Below are 17,337 nucleotides of genomic sequence, written 5' to 3'. Positions count from 1 at the left end.
TATTTATAAAACATATTTGTTTTTTCACTGATTTTACTTGCCAACATTCTTTCATGCTCTCTCTTTGCTTTCCTGATATCTTTTTTAATTGCATCTCTGCACTTTTTATTCTCCTCTAGATTTTCTGCAGTATTGAGTTCTCGGTATCTGTCAAAAGCTTCCCTTTTTTTCTTTATCTTACCTTGTATGTCCCTTGACATCCAAGGGCTCTAGATTTGTTAGACCTACCCTTTTTCTTTAAGGGAACATGCTTGCTCTGTACCCTCAGGATCTCCTCCTTGAATGCCTCCCACTGCTCTTTTACCATCAAGTAGCCGTTTCCAGTCCACTTTGGCCAAATTCCATCTCAGCTCAGCAAAATTGTCTTTACCCCAATTGAGAAAAATGTTTACTGGTCCACTTTTGTCTTTTTCTATAACTACCCTAAATCTTACTGAATTATGATCACTAGCACCAAAATGCTCTCCCACTGATACCCCTTCCACCTGCCCCTCTTCATTCCCCAAAACCAAGTCCAGAACCGCCCCTCCCTTGTTGGGCTTGTTACATACTGTCTAAAGAAGTTCTCCTGAATGCATTTTAGGAATTCTGCACCCTCTGTACCATTCACACTGTTTTTTTTCCCAGTTAATATTAGGGTAGTTGAAGTCCCCCACTATTACAGCTCTATAGTTTTTGCACTTTGCAGCAATTTGCCCACATATTATCTTAGCTGATATTTGTAGAGGGATGATAGAAGTGGCAGTGTGTGGGTTATGTTTCCTGGAATTTCTTTACAGGAAGCAACAGCTCAAGGGTAAAACATATTTGTGCTGTATTTTCTTCAAAGTTTTTTGTGCTTGTACTCTTAACAATGGTTCATAGATGGGCCAGCATTCAAACTCAGAATGAATCACTCCTGAGTTTACTTTACGCTCGAAGATTTGAACTGGCAACTTCAAAACCTGTGTGTGGTCTGATGTTACATTGCATGCATTCTTAACAGTTTAGTCAAATTTTGAATCAATAACATAAAGGTTTAGCATAAATGCCAGGTAATTATTTTAGTTATTATTAAAATGTTTCCATCCTACTCCTGCTGAAATTGGGGCTCGAATAGGGGGAGAATTTCCGTGAGGTTCTCCCGAATCTCTTATCGTAATTTTAGCCAAGCTCGGCAGAAACCCAGGAGAAACGATGCAGAAGGCTGCTTTGATGATGATTACGTCATTTCTTTGAGAATTTCGCTAATTTTAAGCCTAAATTAGGGCAATAAATCGGAAAACCACCTTAGCCATTTCAGATGAATGTGTGAATGCAACCTTATATTTTTAGCCGATGCAGGCAATTGTAATATCAAGTTTTGTGGTTGATGAAGAAACAGATTCTAAACAAATTGACAAATGCCAACTGTGCACCATTATTCCTGATGATCAAATGGTTCTTTAAACAACTTACATTTTATTTTTTTTAATAGCTGTGCAATATGCTTCAGAGCTCCTGCAGGTATCAGACTAAGATCAGACTCTGACCTGCAGATATCAGGCTATGACTTATGGATGCAATGTTAAAACAAGGCCCTCTCTACCTCCTCAGGTGGATGTTTAAGGTCCTATGGTACTATTTTTAAAAAAGCAGAGACTCCCAGTGTCCTGATCAACAATTATTCCTCCACCAACATCACCAAAAAGAGATTCACCTGTCATTCATCGCATTGCTGTTTATGGGATCTGAGTACAAATTGGTCTGATAAGTCAGTAAACACATTTCTAATACTTTAGGTTCTAAGCAAAGCAGGCTTTAAGTCACACATATCAAAAATTATTCACATCTCAGTGTTTTCTTCTCCAACCATCTTGCGAGACCAATGGATCAATTTGTCTCTCCATCTTAATAACAAAAGACCATAGTGTAGTGATACAATACAATGGTTTCTATATGAAGCTCAACACAGTCAGCATTTTGTAAAGTTCCTCTGAGGTTCAATCAGTTTACCCAGTGAGTAGCTGAACCATGCAAATCAGGTTTGATGGATGCACTCAGTTTCAGTTTGAGTCAAGGTACCCTTACCCCAAGTCAGCTTTGCACCAGATGCAGGACTACAAGCCATGCAAAATCGTCCTTCTACAGTTTGGTTAAACTGTCCTCTTTAGTGCTCTAGGTGTACAGTTTTATACATCGGACCCACGCATCGGAAATTCTGTCTCTTTCACCATCCCAATGATTTGGCAACAGGCATGGACTGGATTCCTGACACATGTTCCCAATATACGAATCTCTGTGCCAGGAGCACTAAAAACAGAACTGCCCCCTTTTAATTTTAAAGTGCCTTCCTGACACATAAAAAAAATGAACTGCCTTTGGAACAGCAGACTTCACTTTATCTGACCAGAGCACGATGCAGAGCTAGCAGCATAACATAGTGCCGCCACCCATGCTGTTGCAAAGTGGTAACCAGAATGATGCCACATTCTTTGTTGTATCCCGTTTACACTAAAACCCCTGCGATGATTCAGCACAGATTACAATCAATGCATGCTCAGTGACATAGCCTTGTGATAGATTGTATTATATATGCACATGTATTATGTACCATTAAATGTATACATGTATGTATGTATGTGTGATAGATCACAATGAAATTAATATCATTAGACATATTTCTTAGGGGTATTAGTTTGATTCCTGGGCCTCATTGTTAGCAATAGTATTTATTAAATAGATCAAATTAAAAGTATAATTTTACGTCAGTTTCATACTGATTTTTACTTTATACGTGGTTTACACAGTAGCCTTATGCCGGGATAGCTCAATGCCATTCTCCTAGTTACAAACATATATAATGTATAATTTTTTTCTTAGATATAGGTAGATACTGCAGGAATTTAATGGCCAGAGCGATCTCCTCGACTGGTTTTGATCGCCTAGATGGGTCGGAGAGGAATTGCCCAGATTTTTTTCCCAGATTGGCCTGGGTTTTTAATCTGTTTTTTTGCCTCTCCCAGGAGATCATATGGTTTCAGATGGGGTGGAGTGTATAAGTTGTGATACACAAGGCAGATTATTATCTGAATGGGTGTCGTGGTACATCAGTCATTGAAAGTAGGCATGCAGGTACAGTAGGCAGTAAAGAAAGCAAATGGCATGTTGGCCTTCATAGCAAGAGGATTTGAGTATAGGAACAGGGAGGTTTTACTGCAGTTGTACAGGGCCAACTGAGGCCACACCTTAAGTATTGTGTGCAGTTTTGGTCTCCTAATCTGAGAAAATACATTCTTGCTATTGAGGGTTCACCAGACTGATTCCCGGGATGGCAGGACTGACATATGAAGAAAGACTGGATCGACTAGACTTATATTCACTGGAATTTAGAAGAACGAGAAGGGATCTCGTAGAAACATATAAAATTCTGACGGGTTGAGACAGGTTAGATGCAGGAAGAATGTTCCCAATGTTGGGGAAGTCCAGAACCAGAGGTCACAGTCTAAGGATAAGGGGTAAGCCATTTAGGACTGAGATGAGGAGAAACCTCTTCACTCAGAGAATTGTGAACCTGTGGAATTCTCTACCAGAGAAAATTGTTGAGGCCAGTTCGTTGGATATATTCAAAAGGGAGTTAGATATAGCCCTTACGGCTAAAGGGATCAAGGGGTATGGAGAGAAGGCAGGAATGGGGTACTGAAGTTGCATGATCAGCCATGATCATATTGAATGGTGGTGCAGGCTCAAAAGGTCGAATGGCCTACTCCTGCATCTATTTTCTATGTTTTCTATGTTTCTATGTATCGCATTTGTGTGGGACAGGTTCGATGGATCAGATGGTCTTTACCTGTCCATTATTGTTCATGTTCATACATGTCATTGTTCTTTAAAACTGCTTAGAACTGGTACTGCCCTCATTTGGCATGTAGGTTCATGACCGGATTGAAACATGATTGTCACAGAACGAAAAGGAAGTGTCCTTCATCCTGCCTTCCTCTGTCCTCTCTCCTCGTGCTATCAGTATTATTTTTACATCATTGATTGGAGTGCTTCATAACTGCTACACCACAAGGCATAACCAATAACGTCCTACTAGGAAAAGCTTTCCAATGCCATATCATATATAGAATTAGTGTCACGGATATGTTCCTTCGTTACTGGTAGTCCTAACATTGCATCTAAAATTACTTGTAACTTCAACTGCCTCAGAAAACATGCCGCTAGTGCACAAAGTATCCATGTCTGCACTTCTTTCATTACAGAAAGACAGAGTTTGAATGAATATGATAGCACTTACCTTGAACAAGATTTATCAACACAAAGATGCAAAGTGGAGGATGGCCGTATTTTGCTTGTGCAGCCATAGTTTTGGTGTCAGATCCTCACAGCTCGTTCGGCTATTGTGGTTCCACAGTACTACTACAGCACAGGAAACTGAGCTCAACTGATAGGCAGTGAAACACAGTACTAACACTAACGATAACTTTGCTTCATTTCATAATATAGCCACATCCGTTCAACAGGGCTGTTACCTGCAGCATCCAACAGTAGCACACACCAGTGCATAGGTATTTGATCAGACAGATTCTGTACTCAGAATTATTTGTTTTCATACCCACCTCTGGAGATTATCAGCAATATTCATTATCAGTAACACTGCAGCCAATTGTCTGGGTGTTCAGGGCAAAATTCCTCTTTCAGTCTACACCACAAAAGGCAGATTATCTGGTTGTTCAACAGAAATTTGCACGTAAATAGCTCCTTTAACATATGAAATACCCCAAGGCACTTACATAGAATTACATAGAAATTGTAAGGCAGAAACAGGCCTTTCAGTCCAACCAGTCAGTATCGTTTATCTTCCACATGAGCAATACTCCTAATCCCAGTGCTCACCCTGTTCCCATATTCCTTTTATTGTCCTTTCCTTCACCCGCCTATCTAATCTATTCTTAAATGTTGACATGATCTCTGCTTCATCACTAATTCTGCTAGTGCATTGCACAGCCATACAACAACAATTTGTATTTATATAGCGCCTTTAATCTAGTAACACGTACCAGTTGTGTAAAAGGTTTCACCTGATCTATGTCAGTTAATCTTACATCTATGTCCTCTCATTCTATACCCTTCAATCTGTTTTTTTTATCTATTCTGTCCCATCACTTTGTAATTTTAAGCACATCCCTCAAATCTCCCCTTAATCCTCCCTTAAGGAAAACAGACCCAATTTTCTTAACATTTATACTTCCTCACACCAGGCAGCATCCTAATGAATGTACCCTTTACCCTTTCTATTGCCTCCTGTTGTGTGGGCTGGAAATTCCTTTAGGCCCATTTCTGGGCCTGAAATGAGTGCTGGACACAGGGCGCACAGCCCAACTGAGAGGTTTGAGACCAGCCAGAAAGTGAGTGACTACTGTGGAGATGGGGGAGTTCAACTGCTTCTCCTGGCTCCACAGGAATGTCTTGTTTTAATTTAAAAATGAACTTTTGCTGATGGCCACTGCAGAATCTCAAGCAGAGCAGGTATGGCTCCTTCCCCACTCTGTAATGTCCAATTTGGTAGAGGGGGCCTAAAACAAAGGTTTGACCTCTCATTTTTTCAAGGAGTGCTTGAAGCATTTTCTCTGCTCTCCCGGGACTCGCATGCCGTGATAGAGCTCGGAGTAGAGTGCTTGTTTTGGAATCAGGCATGTGGACAATGTGGCCCATCCATCAGAGCTGATTGAGCTTTCATCAATGCCTCGATACTGGGGATATTGGCCTAGAGAGTTGTATGTGTATGTTGCCATGCGTATCGTGCCAATGGATCTGCAGGATTTTGCAGAGGCAGAATTGGTGGTACTATAGGGGTATGGGAATCTATGCAGGGAGACAGAGGGAAGTAAAATGGGGGCAGAACAAAAGGTAGAAAGGAGATAAGGAAAAGTGGAGGGCAGAGAAATCAAAGGCAAAAATCAAAAAGGGCCACATTACAACATAATTCTAAAATGACAAAGAGTGTTAAAAAAACAAGCCTGAAGGTTCTGTGTCTCAATACGACGAGCATTCGTAATAAGGTGGATGAATTAACTGCGTAGATAGCTGTTAACGGATATGATGTAATTGGGATTACGGAGACATGGCTCCAGGGTGACCAAGGCTGGGAATTCACCATCCAGGGGTATTCAATATTCAGGAAGGATAGACAGAAAGGTAAAGGAGGTGGGGTAGTGTTGCTGGTTAAAGAGGAGATTAACGCAATAGTAAGTAAAGAAATTTTAGCTTGGATGATGTGGAATCTGTATGGGTAGAGCTGCGGAACACCAAAGGGCAGAAAACGCTAGTGGGAGTTGTGTACAGACCACCAAACAGTAGTAGTGAAGTTGGGGATGGCATCAAACAGGAAATTAGGGATGCGTGCAATAAAGGTACAGCAGTTATCATGGGTGACTTTAATCTACATATAGATTGGACGAACCAAACTGGTAGCAATATGGTGGAGGAAGATGTCCTGGAGTGTATAAGGGATGGTTTTCTAGACCAATATGTCGAGGAACCAACTAGAGAGCTGGCCATCCTCGACTGGGTGATGTGTAATGAGAGAGGATTAATTAGCAATCTTGTTGTGCAAGGCCTCTTGGGGAAGAGTGACCATAATATGGTAGAATTCCTCATTAAGATGGAAAGTGACACAGTTAATTCAGAGATTAGGATCCTGAACTTAAAGAAAAGTAACTTCGATGGTATGAGACATGAATTGGCTTGGATAGACTGCTGAATGATACTTAAAGAGTTGATGGAGGATAGGCAATGGCAGACATTGAAAGATCACATGGGTGAACTTCAACAATTGTACATCCCTGGCTGTCGTAAAAATAACATGGGAAAGGAGGCTCAACCATGGCTAATAAGGGAAATTAGGGATCGTGTTAAATCTAAGGAAGAGGCATATACATTGGTCACAAAAAGCAGCAAACCTGAGGACTGGGAGAAATTTAGAATTCAGCAGAGAACTAAGGATTTAATTAGGAGGGGGAAAATAAAGTATGAGAGTAAACTTGCTGGGAACACAAAAACTGACGGCTAAAGCTTCTATAGATATGTGAAGAGAAAAAGATTTGCGAAGATAAATGTAGGTCCCTTGCAGTCAAAATCAAGTGAATTCAACTAAGGAAGACACAAATAACCTTCCGGAAATACTAGGGGACTGTGGGTCTAGCGAGAAGGAGGAACTGAAGGAAATCCTTATTAGTCAGGAAATTGTGTTAGGGAAATTGATGGGATTGAGGGTCGATAAGTCCCCAGGGCCTGATAGTCTGCATCCCAGAATACTTAAGGAAGTGGCCCTAGAAATAATGGATGCATTGGTAGTCATTTTCCAACATTCTATAGACTCTGGATCAGTTCCTATGGATTGGAGGGTAGCTAATGTAACCCCATTTTTTAAAAAAGGAGGGAGAGAGAAAACAGAGAATTATAGACCGGTTAGCCTGACATCGGTAGTGGGGAAAATTTTGGAATCAATTATTAAAGATGTAATAGCAGCGCATTTGAAAAGCAATAACAGGATTGGTCCAAGTCAGCATGGATTTGTGAAAGGGAAATCATGCTTGACAAATCTTCTAGAATTTTTTGAGGATGTAACTAGTAGAGTGGACAAGGGAGAATCATGGGATGTGGTGTATTTGGACTTTCAAAAGGCTTTTGACAAGGTCCCACACAAGGGGTTAGTGTGCAAAATTAAAGCACATGGTATTGGGGTAATGTATTGATGTGGATAGAGAACTGGTTGGCAAACAGGAAGCAAAGAGTAGGAATAAACGGGTCCTTTTCAGAATGGCAGGCAGTGACTAGTGGGATGCTGGACGGACCACTGCCTAATCTGATCCATCATTGACAACAACATAGCCCCAAAGCGAATGGGGCAGCAGAAGCAATGTCGCAAAAAAGTCAATGCTGAGGTACTTAAGGACCTGGCTAAGAGAGCCCTTTACAATCGGCACCTCACAGTTAACCTGGCGTGCCTTGATGACCCCGAGATGCAGAATGCCCACAGCGATTGGTCTGCCCTCCAGGCCTCCATAACCTGTGTCTGCAATGAGATGCTCGGTCACTCAACCAGGAAACACCAGGGTTGATTTGATGAGAATGATCAGGAGATTTAAGAACTAATAGATTGCAAGTGCAGGGCATTTCTGAGCCTTAAACAACAACCCAACTCGGGAGCAGCAAAGCAGCATTACAGATGGCTAAAGGCTAAGGTCCAATAAAAAACCTGGGACCTCAAGAACAGGTGGTGGATGGAGAAAGCACAGGAGATACAGTAGCTGGCCGACAGCCATGATGTGCGAGGATTCTTCATCGCAGTCAAGGCCATATATGGACCAAACTCTCAAGGCCCCACCCCACTCCTAGCCAAGAACAGGGAAACACTAATCAAGGACACCAAGGCAGTCAGGGCCAGCTGGAAGGAGCACTTCGAAGATCTCCTCAATCGAGACTCTGCGTTTGACTCAAGTATTCTCGAGCATGCATTCTGCAGCATGCTACCCACCACAACCTCAGTAAAACCCCAACACTGCATGAGGTAGAAAAGGCCATAAGACAGCTAAAAAACAACAAGGCTACGGGAGCGGATGGAATCCCTGCTGAGGCACTAAAGTATGGCGGAGAGGCACTACTTCTGCAAATACATGACCTCATCTCTCTCATCTGAAGGGAGGAGAGCATGCCAGGAGATCTTAGAGATGCAGTGATCGTGACCGTCTTTAAAAAAGGGGACAAGTCAGACTGCGGCAACTACAGAGGAATCTCTCTGCTATCAACCACTGGGAAAGTCGTCGCTAGAGTCCTCCTCAACCATCTTCACCCCTTGGCCGAGAAGCTCATCGTGGAGTCGCAGTGCGGATTTCGTCCCCTCTAGGGCACAACGGACATGATTTTTGCATCACGACATCTACAGGAAAAATGCGGGGCACAGCACCAGCCCTTATACATGGCCTTCTTCGACCTTACAAAGGCCTTTGACACTGTCAACTGCGAGGGTCTATGGAGTGTCCTCCTCCTTTTTGGATGCCCCTAAAAGTACGCCACCATACTCCGTCTGCTCCATGACGACATGCAAGCCCTGATCTTTACCAACAGATCCATCACAGACCCAATTCATGTCCGGACTGGAGTCAAGCAGGACTGCGTCATCACCTCAAACCTCTTCTCAATCTTCCTCGCTGCCATGTTCCACCTCACAGTTGATAAGCTCCCCGCTGGAGTGGAGCTAAATACAGACCCAGTAGGAAGCTGTTCAACCTTCGCCGTCTCCAGGCCAGGCCTAAGACCACTCCAACCTCTGTCGTCGAGCTACAGTACGCAGACAACGCCTGTGTCTGTGCACACACAGAGGCTGAATTCCAGGACATAGTCGACATATTTACCGAGGCGTATGAAAGCATGTGTCTTACGCTAAACATTAGTAATACAAAGGTCCTCCACCAGCCTGTCATCGCCGCACAGCACTAACCCCCAAACATCAAGATCCACGGCATGGCCCTGGACAACGTGGACTACTTCCCCTATCTCGGGAGCCTCCTATCAACAAGAGCATGCATTGATGATGAGATCCAACACCGCCTCCAGTGTGCCAGTACAGCTTTCGGCTGCCTGAGGAAAAAAGTGTTTGAAGATCAGTACCTCAAAACTGTCACCAAGCTCATGGTCTACAGGGCCGTAGTAATACCCGCCCTCCTTTATGGCTCAGAGACGTGGACCATGTACAGTAGACACCTCAAGTCGCTGGAGAAATACTACCAGCGATGTCTCCGCAAGATCCTTCAAATCCCCTGGGAGGACAGACACACAAACATTAGCGTCCTCTTCCAGGCCAACATCCCCAGCATTGAAGCACTGATCACACTTGATCAGCTCCATTGGGCAGGCCACATAGTTCGCATGCCAGACACGAGACTCCCAAAGCAAGCGCTGTACTCGGACCTCGTCCACAGCAAACGAGCCAAAGGCAGGCAGAGGAAACGTTACAAGGACACCCTCAAAGCCTCCCTGATAAAGTGCAACATCCGCACTGACACCTGGGAGTCCTTGGCCATAGACCGCCCTAAGTGGAGGAAGTGCATACGAGAGAGCGCTGAGCTCCTCGAGTATCGTCGCCGAGAGCATGCAGAAATCAAGCGCAGGCAGCAGAAGGAGCGTGCGGCAAACCAGACTCCCTGCCCACCCTTTCCCTCAATGACTATCTATCCCATCTGTGACAGAGACTGTGGTTCTCGTATTGGACTGTACAGCCACCTAAGAATTCATGCTAAGAGTGGAAGCAAGTCTTCCTCGATTCCAAGGGACTGCCTATGATGATGATGATGACCGCAAGGTTCAGTGCTGGGACCCCAACCATTTACAATATACATTAATGATTTAGACGAAGCAATTGAATGTAATACCTCCACGTTTGCAGATGACACTAAGCTGGGTGGCATTGTGAGCTGTGAGGAGAATGCTAAGAGGCTGCAGGGTGACTTGGATAGGTAAGGTGAGTGGGCAAATGCATGGCAGATGCAGTATAATATAGATAAATGTGAGGTTATCCACTTTGGTGGCAAAAACAGGAAAGCAGAATATTATCTGAATAGTGACAAATTAGGAAAAGGGGAGGTGCAACGAGACCTGGGTGTCATGGTACATCAGTCATTAAAAGTTAGCATGCAGGTACAGCGGGCGGTGAAGAAGGAAAATGGCATGTTGGCCTTCATAGCGAGAGAATTTGAGTATAGGAGCAGGGAGGTCTTGCTGCAGTTGTACAGGGCATTGGTGAGGCCACACCTTGAATATTGTGTACAATTTTGGTCTCCTAATCTGAGGAAGGACATTCTTGGTATTGAGGGAGTGCAGCGAAGGTTCACCAGACTGATTCCCGGGATGGCAGGAATGACATATGAAGAAAGATTGGATTGACTAGGCTTATATTCACTGAAAGTTAGAAGAATGAGAGAGGATCTCAGAAACATCTAAAATTCTGACGGGATTGGACAGGTTAGATGCAGGAAGAACATTCCCGATTTTGGGGAAGTCCAGAACCAGGGGTCACAGTCTAAGGATAAGGGGTAAGCCATTTAGGACCGAGATGAGGAGAAACTTCTTCATTCAGAGAATTGTGAACCTGTGGAATTCTCTACCATAGAAACTTGTTGAGACCAGTTTGTTAGATATATTCAAAAGGGAGTTAGATGTGGCCCTTATGGCTAAAGGGATCAGAGGGTATGGAGAGAAAGCGGGAATGGGGTACTGAAATTGCATGATCAGACATGATCACATTGATTGGTGGTGCAGGCTCGAAGGGCCGAATGGCCTACTCCTGCACCTATTTTCTATATTTCTATGCTTCTATGTTTCTCCAGTGCTCTTAGGTGCCTACTATACATATTCCATGTCTCTGAAGCATATAGGAGGGTGGGTATCAGTGCTGCTCTGTAAACCATGAGCTTGGTGCCTGGTTTGAGATCTTGGTCTTCAAACATTCTTTTACTCAGGCGATCAAATACTGCACTGGCACACTGAAGGCGGTGTTGGATTTCATCTTCAATGTCTGCCCTCGCTGACAGAAGCTCCCGAGGTATGGAAAGTGGTTCATGCTGTCCAAGGTCTCGTTGTGGATCTTGATAATCCGGGGGGCAGTGCTGTATGGCGGGGGCAGATTGGTGGAGAACCTTTGTCTTACTTATGTTTAATGTTGTTTTTCTAAGTTGCAATAATCTTAACAGTTTGAAACTTAACTACTTTCATTGGCTGTAAAGTAGTTTAGTACTTCACTACTTAAGTACTGCATTGGTTCCCTCTAATTGGCGTGATCCCAGCCTGCAAGGCCATCAGCAGGCCGGGGCCATTAGAGGGAGCAGTGTGCGGCGGCCAGGCCCGGATATCGGCGCGGTCCTGGCCTGCACGACCATAGAGGGAGCAGCGTGCGGCGGCATACCACTGCAGGGAGCAATGCGTGCTGCTGCAGGACGGTGACAGCTGATGGCAGTGCGGGCAGGTCCAGCAGGAGTGGCGAGGTCGAGGCAAAGGAGCAGCAAGAGTTTGTAGAGGGATGTGATCGGGGCCCAGGAGAGGCGTGAGTTCGGGGCCCAGAAGAGGCGAGGGCCCAGGGTCAGCATGGGCCAGCCCACATTATGATATGTGTGTGCACTCGGTCCGTGCAGCAGAGCTGGTCTCCAGTCATCTTGGTTAATCCTTGTCACTGGACCAAGACATAGCTCTGTCAAGCCCGTGGGGTGCTCTTGGGTGCAACGGCCACCACACGTTAAAAAAATCCACGCACAGGATGTAGTTCTGGATCCGGAATATTAGGTCCTTCATTGGAACACCTGTGAACTCATCTTCGTTTTGAGGGACTGCCACTGATGATGTTGACTTCATTGGTTGTAAAGCGCTTTGGTCATGAAACTTCTACCTCTGCACTGTATATTATATTGACAGTCTGACCTATGAGAGTTCACCTGTTCTGTCAATGATGCATCTTTATGTAGAAGGGTCTGGAACTTACATTTGGTGTTTTCAGGTTGAAAGTTCACTTCTTTTGTGCATCATTGGTACTGTTTGTGTTACATTGTTTGCCAAATAAAGGTTTAATTGTTTCTTAAATTGTCTAATGAGAGAGTCTTTGAGAAATCAGTCCCACAGTGAATGGCCCACACTAGTGGTTGACGCATGCTCACACGTTGATGTCAGTTGGCAATGCCTTGGGAGGTGGTTCTTAAGGTGGGTGCCACCATTTGCTGAGCATCTCTATGAGAACCTGCCGCGTGACTTCCCTGGCAGCTCTAAGCTTAGACTCCTTTAAGCGGTCTTCACCCTTGGGCTCCAGGACAAGCAGGTCAAGATCCTCGGGTTTCAAGGGCCATTCATACAACATCTCTAACCTGAGAACTTCACTCAATGCAAAATTATGCAGGCCACAGCAGGCCACAACAATCCTCGCCAACCTCTCAGACGCATACAGTAGGACGTCCACCAACTTGTCGAGGCTGAATGGCCTCCTTCTGTGCCATAAACTTCTACAATTCTATGATTCAATCTGAAGTGGCTTTTAAAACCCCAATGGTCCTCTCCACCACCATTGGTGGCTGCATGTGCGTCAACGTAGTGTTCCTGTTGATGGGAGAAAAATTAGCTAAATGTGCTTTATGCTAGCAAGGCAAAAACAAGAATAAGCTTATGTGGCAATTATCATGTGCAAAGGGCAGTCTGCAACAGCCATAACCACATGACTTGTTTTTCAGGACAGAGGTCCTGAGTTTATAAGTAAGTTTCTGTTATTCAGATCGTTCCTGTTCTTCAGAACGAAGGTCTTAAGTTTATGATGTATGTTCCGTTAGCAGCAGGATGCAGCTGCCCATACCCAAGTAAGATACTGGAACTGTCAGTAAGTTAAAATTAACAAATTGTAACTAGGAGAAAATTGTCACGCAGTAGAAGAGAGTGATCAATAGTAATGTAAATCACGTGTGCCGGAATTACTTTGCAAAGATCTGATTCTATATAAAGAAGCAGCTCCAAATGTGTTCGGAGAGAAAGCACCCAGTTGCGGAACTGGTGTAAACCGTGTCTCCCTTGATCAAGCAAACTAAACAATTCTTTTTCCTCAAGCAGACCTGTGTTGAGTTGTCGTATTCCACAAGACTGCTGCATCATGGCTGATGCAGAACGGTGTCATTAGCCATGGCTTCAGGGAGTAGGCCTTGTCTCCCAGGATCCATCCATACATTAAGCCCTCCTCCATTAATAAGTCAGTGATGGATGAATAATGAAGGGTTGTGAGAATCTGGAACACTCTCCTATACAGGGGTTAGATGCTGGGTCAATTGAAATTTTCAAGATTGTGATATCAAGCCTGATAACAAGGGTATCAAGGGATACAGAGCAAAGGAGAATAAATGGAGTTGAGGTACAGATTAGCCATTAAAAAAAAGAAAGACTTGCATTTATGTCATACCTGTCACAACCTCAGGATGTCCCAATACGCTTTACAGCCAATGAATACTTTTGAAGTGTAGTCACTGTTGTAATAGATAGTAAGAGTTTCTACAGATACATAAAAAGGAAAAGAGTGGCTAAAGTAAATGTTGGTCTCCGAAAGGATGAGACTAGAGGACGGTAGAAGACATTAAAAACATCCCAATAGTTGATAATCAGGGGCTATAGGGAGGGAAGAACTTAATACAATCACTATCACTAAAAAAGTAGTACTCAGTAAAATAATGGCACTAAAGGCAGACAAGTCCCCAGGACCTGATGGCTTACATTCTAAGCGTTATATTCAGAATAAATTCACAGGACTATATCGCAAGCTCAAACTGTTGTGACCTTGGTCTCTTTATTCAGACTCCAGAGTGAGGAAGCAGCATGGTGAATCACCTTTTATACCTGCTTGCCCCAGGGTGCACAGGTGACCCTTAGATCTCCCATGGGTGTGCCCCCTAGTGGCAAGTCTTACATTTGGGTGAGGTCCACATTCATATATAACATCACTCCCCCCCCAAAGTCTTAGGGCCAGGTCCTTTCACAGAGCTTCAAGGTCATCAGTAGTTCGCAGTTTGGTCTAGTCCAAATGCTTTTCTCGTTAGCCCGGTACATAGTTTCACAATCAAATGCTCCGTTTTCAACGCATACACTCCATTCCCCCCCTTGGCTAATGCAGTGCAAGCGACCCAACTGGGGGCCCTGAACATGGTCTACATCACTTATTCTGATATCACGTGGAGGGGCCATGCAATTATGGTGCATTTTTTGCTGATGGCATATGGAAGGCTCAGTTCTGAGTGATTCTGTCTGGTGACTGTGTAGCACACAGGACAGCCGGGTCTGTAGGGAAACATAGAAACATAGAAAATAGGTGCAGGAGTAGGCCATTCGGCCCTTCGAGCCTGCACCGCTATTCAATAAGATCATGGCTGATCATTCCCTCAGTACCCATTTCCTGCTTTCTCTCTATACCCCTTGATCCCCTTAGCCGTAAGGGCCATTTCTAACTCCCTCTTGAATATATCCCATGAACTGGCATCAACAACTCTCTGCAGCAGTGAATTCCACAGGTAACAGCTCTCTGAGTGAAGAAGTTTCTCCTCATCTCAGTCCTAAATGGCCTATCCCTTATCCTAAGACTATGTCCCCTGGTTCTGGACTTCCCCAACATCGGGAACATTCTTCCCGCATCTAACCTGTCCAGTCCCGTCAGAATCTTATACGTTTCTACAGATCCCCTCTCATCCTTCTAAACTCCAGTTAATAAAGGCACAGTTGATCCAGTCTCTCCTCGTTTGACAGTCCAGACATCTCTGGAATCAGTCTGGTGAACCTTCACTGCACTCCCTCAATAGCAAGAATGTCCTTCCTCAGATTAGGAGACCAAAACTGAACACAATATTCCAGGTGAGGCCTCACAAAGGCCCTAACTGCAGTAAGACCTCCCTGCCCCTATACTCAAATCCCCTAGCTATGAAGGCCAACATACCATTTGCCTTCTTCACCGCCTGCTGTACCTGCATGCCAACTTTCAATGACTGATGAACCATGACACCCAGGTCTCATTGCACCTCCCCTTTTCCTAATCTGCCGCCATTCAGATAATATTCTGCCTTCATGTTTTTGCCCCCAAAATGGATAACCTGACATTTATCCACATTATACTGCATCTGCCATGCATTTGCCCACTCACCTAACCTGTCCAAGTCACCCTGCAGCCTCTTAGCGTCCTCCTCACAGCTCACACCGCCACCCAGTTCAGTGTTATCTGCAAACTTGGAGATATTACACTCAATTCCTTCATTTAAACCGTTAATGTATATTGTAAAGAGCTGGGGTCCCAGCACTGAGCCCTGCGGCATTCCACTAGTCACTGCCTGCCATTCTGAAAAGGATTCGTTTATCCAGACTCTCTGCTTCCTGTCTGCCAACCAGTTCTCTATCCACGTCAGTACATTACCCCCAATACCATGCGCTTTGATTTTGCACACCAATCTCTTGTGTGGGACCTTGTCAAAAGCTTTTTGAAACTCCAAATACACCACATCCACAGGTTCTCCCTTGTCCACTCTGCTAGTTACATCCTCAAAAATTTCCAGAAGATTCGTCAAGCATGATTTCCCTTTCATAAATCCATGCTGACTTGGTCCCATCCTGTCACTGCTTTCCAAATGCACTGCTATTTCATCCTTAATGATTGATTCCAACATTTTCCCCACTACTGATGTCAGGCTAACCGGTCTATAATTACCCGTTTTCTCTCTGCCTCCTTTTTTAAAAAGTGGTCTTACATTAGCTACCCTCCAGTCCATAGGAACTGATCCCGAGTTGATAGACTGTTGGAAAATGATCACCAATGCATCCACTATTTCTATTGCCACTTCCTTAAGTACTCTGGGATGCAGACTATCAGGCCCCGAGGATTTATCGGCCTTCAATCCCATCAATTCCCTTAACACAATTTCCCGCCTAATAAGGATATCCTTCTCACTAGACCCACTGTCCTCTAGTCCATTAGGAAAGTTATTTGTGACTTCCTTCGTGAAGACAGAACCGAAGTATTTGTTTAAATGGTCTGCCATTTCTTTGGTCCCCATTATAAATTCACCTGAATCCGACTGCAAGGGACCTACGTTTGTCTTCACTAATCTTTTTTTCGTTACATATCGATAGAAGCTTTTGCAGTCAGTTTTTATGTTCCCTGCAAACTTCCTCTCGTATTCTATTTTCCCCCTCTTAATTAAACCCTTTGTCCTCCTCTGTTGAATTCTAAATTTCGCCAGTCCTCAGGTTTGTTGCTTTTTCTAGCCAATTTATATGCCTCTTCCTTGGTTTTAACACTATCCTTAATTTCCCTTGTTAGCCATGGTTGAGCCACCTTCCCCGTTTTATTTTTACTCCAGACAGGGATGTACAATTGCTGAACTTCATCCATGTGATCTTTAAATGTTTGCCATTGCTTATCCACCATCAACCCTTTAAGTATCCTTTGCCAGTCTATTCTAGCCAATTCACGCCTCATACCGTCGAAGTTACCTTTCCTTAAGTTCAGGACCCTAGTTATCCTCATAACTGTGTCACTCTCCGTCCACGTAGTGAGTCAGAGATCGTTTGCACATTCGATGGAGTTGCCCCATTGTTCCATAGCCCTTGCACACATCGGGCTTGAATCGACATTGATGAGCTCGATGGCTGCCCCCGCAGCGCCAACATGGTGCTAATGGATATTCATTCATGCCCCACGGCGGACTCTGAGTCACTCTAGGCCTAGGTCTGGCCTCTGCAATCGGGTGGACCCTGCCCTGTGCAGTTCTACCTGCTGCAAACATTATTTTGTGCACGGTGCACAGCTGGTGAGCTTCGATT

The 17,337-nt window shown here is 44.3% G+C and overlaps 1 protein-coding gene across 1 annotated transcript in view; it reads right to left on the bottom strand.

The window, feature by feature from the left end:
- LOC139274592 (T-cell surface protein tactile-like) overlaps nucleotides 1-12,862 on the bottom strand; it is a 172,333-nt gene extending 159,471 nt beyond the window's left edge. The window contains exons 1-2 of the mRNA XM_070891272.1: nucleotides 12,727-12,862; nucleotides 4,259-4,342 (exon numbers count right to left, since the gene is read on the bottom strand). Of these exons, the coding sequence (XP_070747373.1) occupies nucleotides 4,259-4,342; nucleotides 12,727-12,862 (220 nt within the window). The remainder of the gene's footprint in view (nucleotides 1-4,258; nucleotides 4,343-12,726) is intronic.
- Nucleotides 12,863-17,337: the final 4,475 nt, after the last annotated feature.

This window comes from Pristiophorus japonicus, chromosome 10 (assembly GCF_044704955.1).
Source record: "Pristiophorus japonicus isolate sPriJap1 chromosome 10, sPriJap1.hap1, whole genome shotgun sequence".
NCBI classification, from domain to species: Eukaryota; Metazoa; Chordata; class Chondrichthyes; family Pristiophoridae; genus Pristiophorus; species Pristiophorus japonicus.
This window is presented reverse-complemented; position numbering and strand designations above follow the sequence as displayed.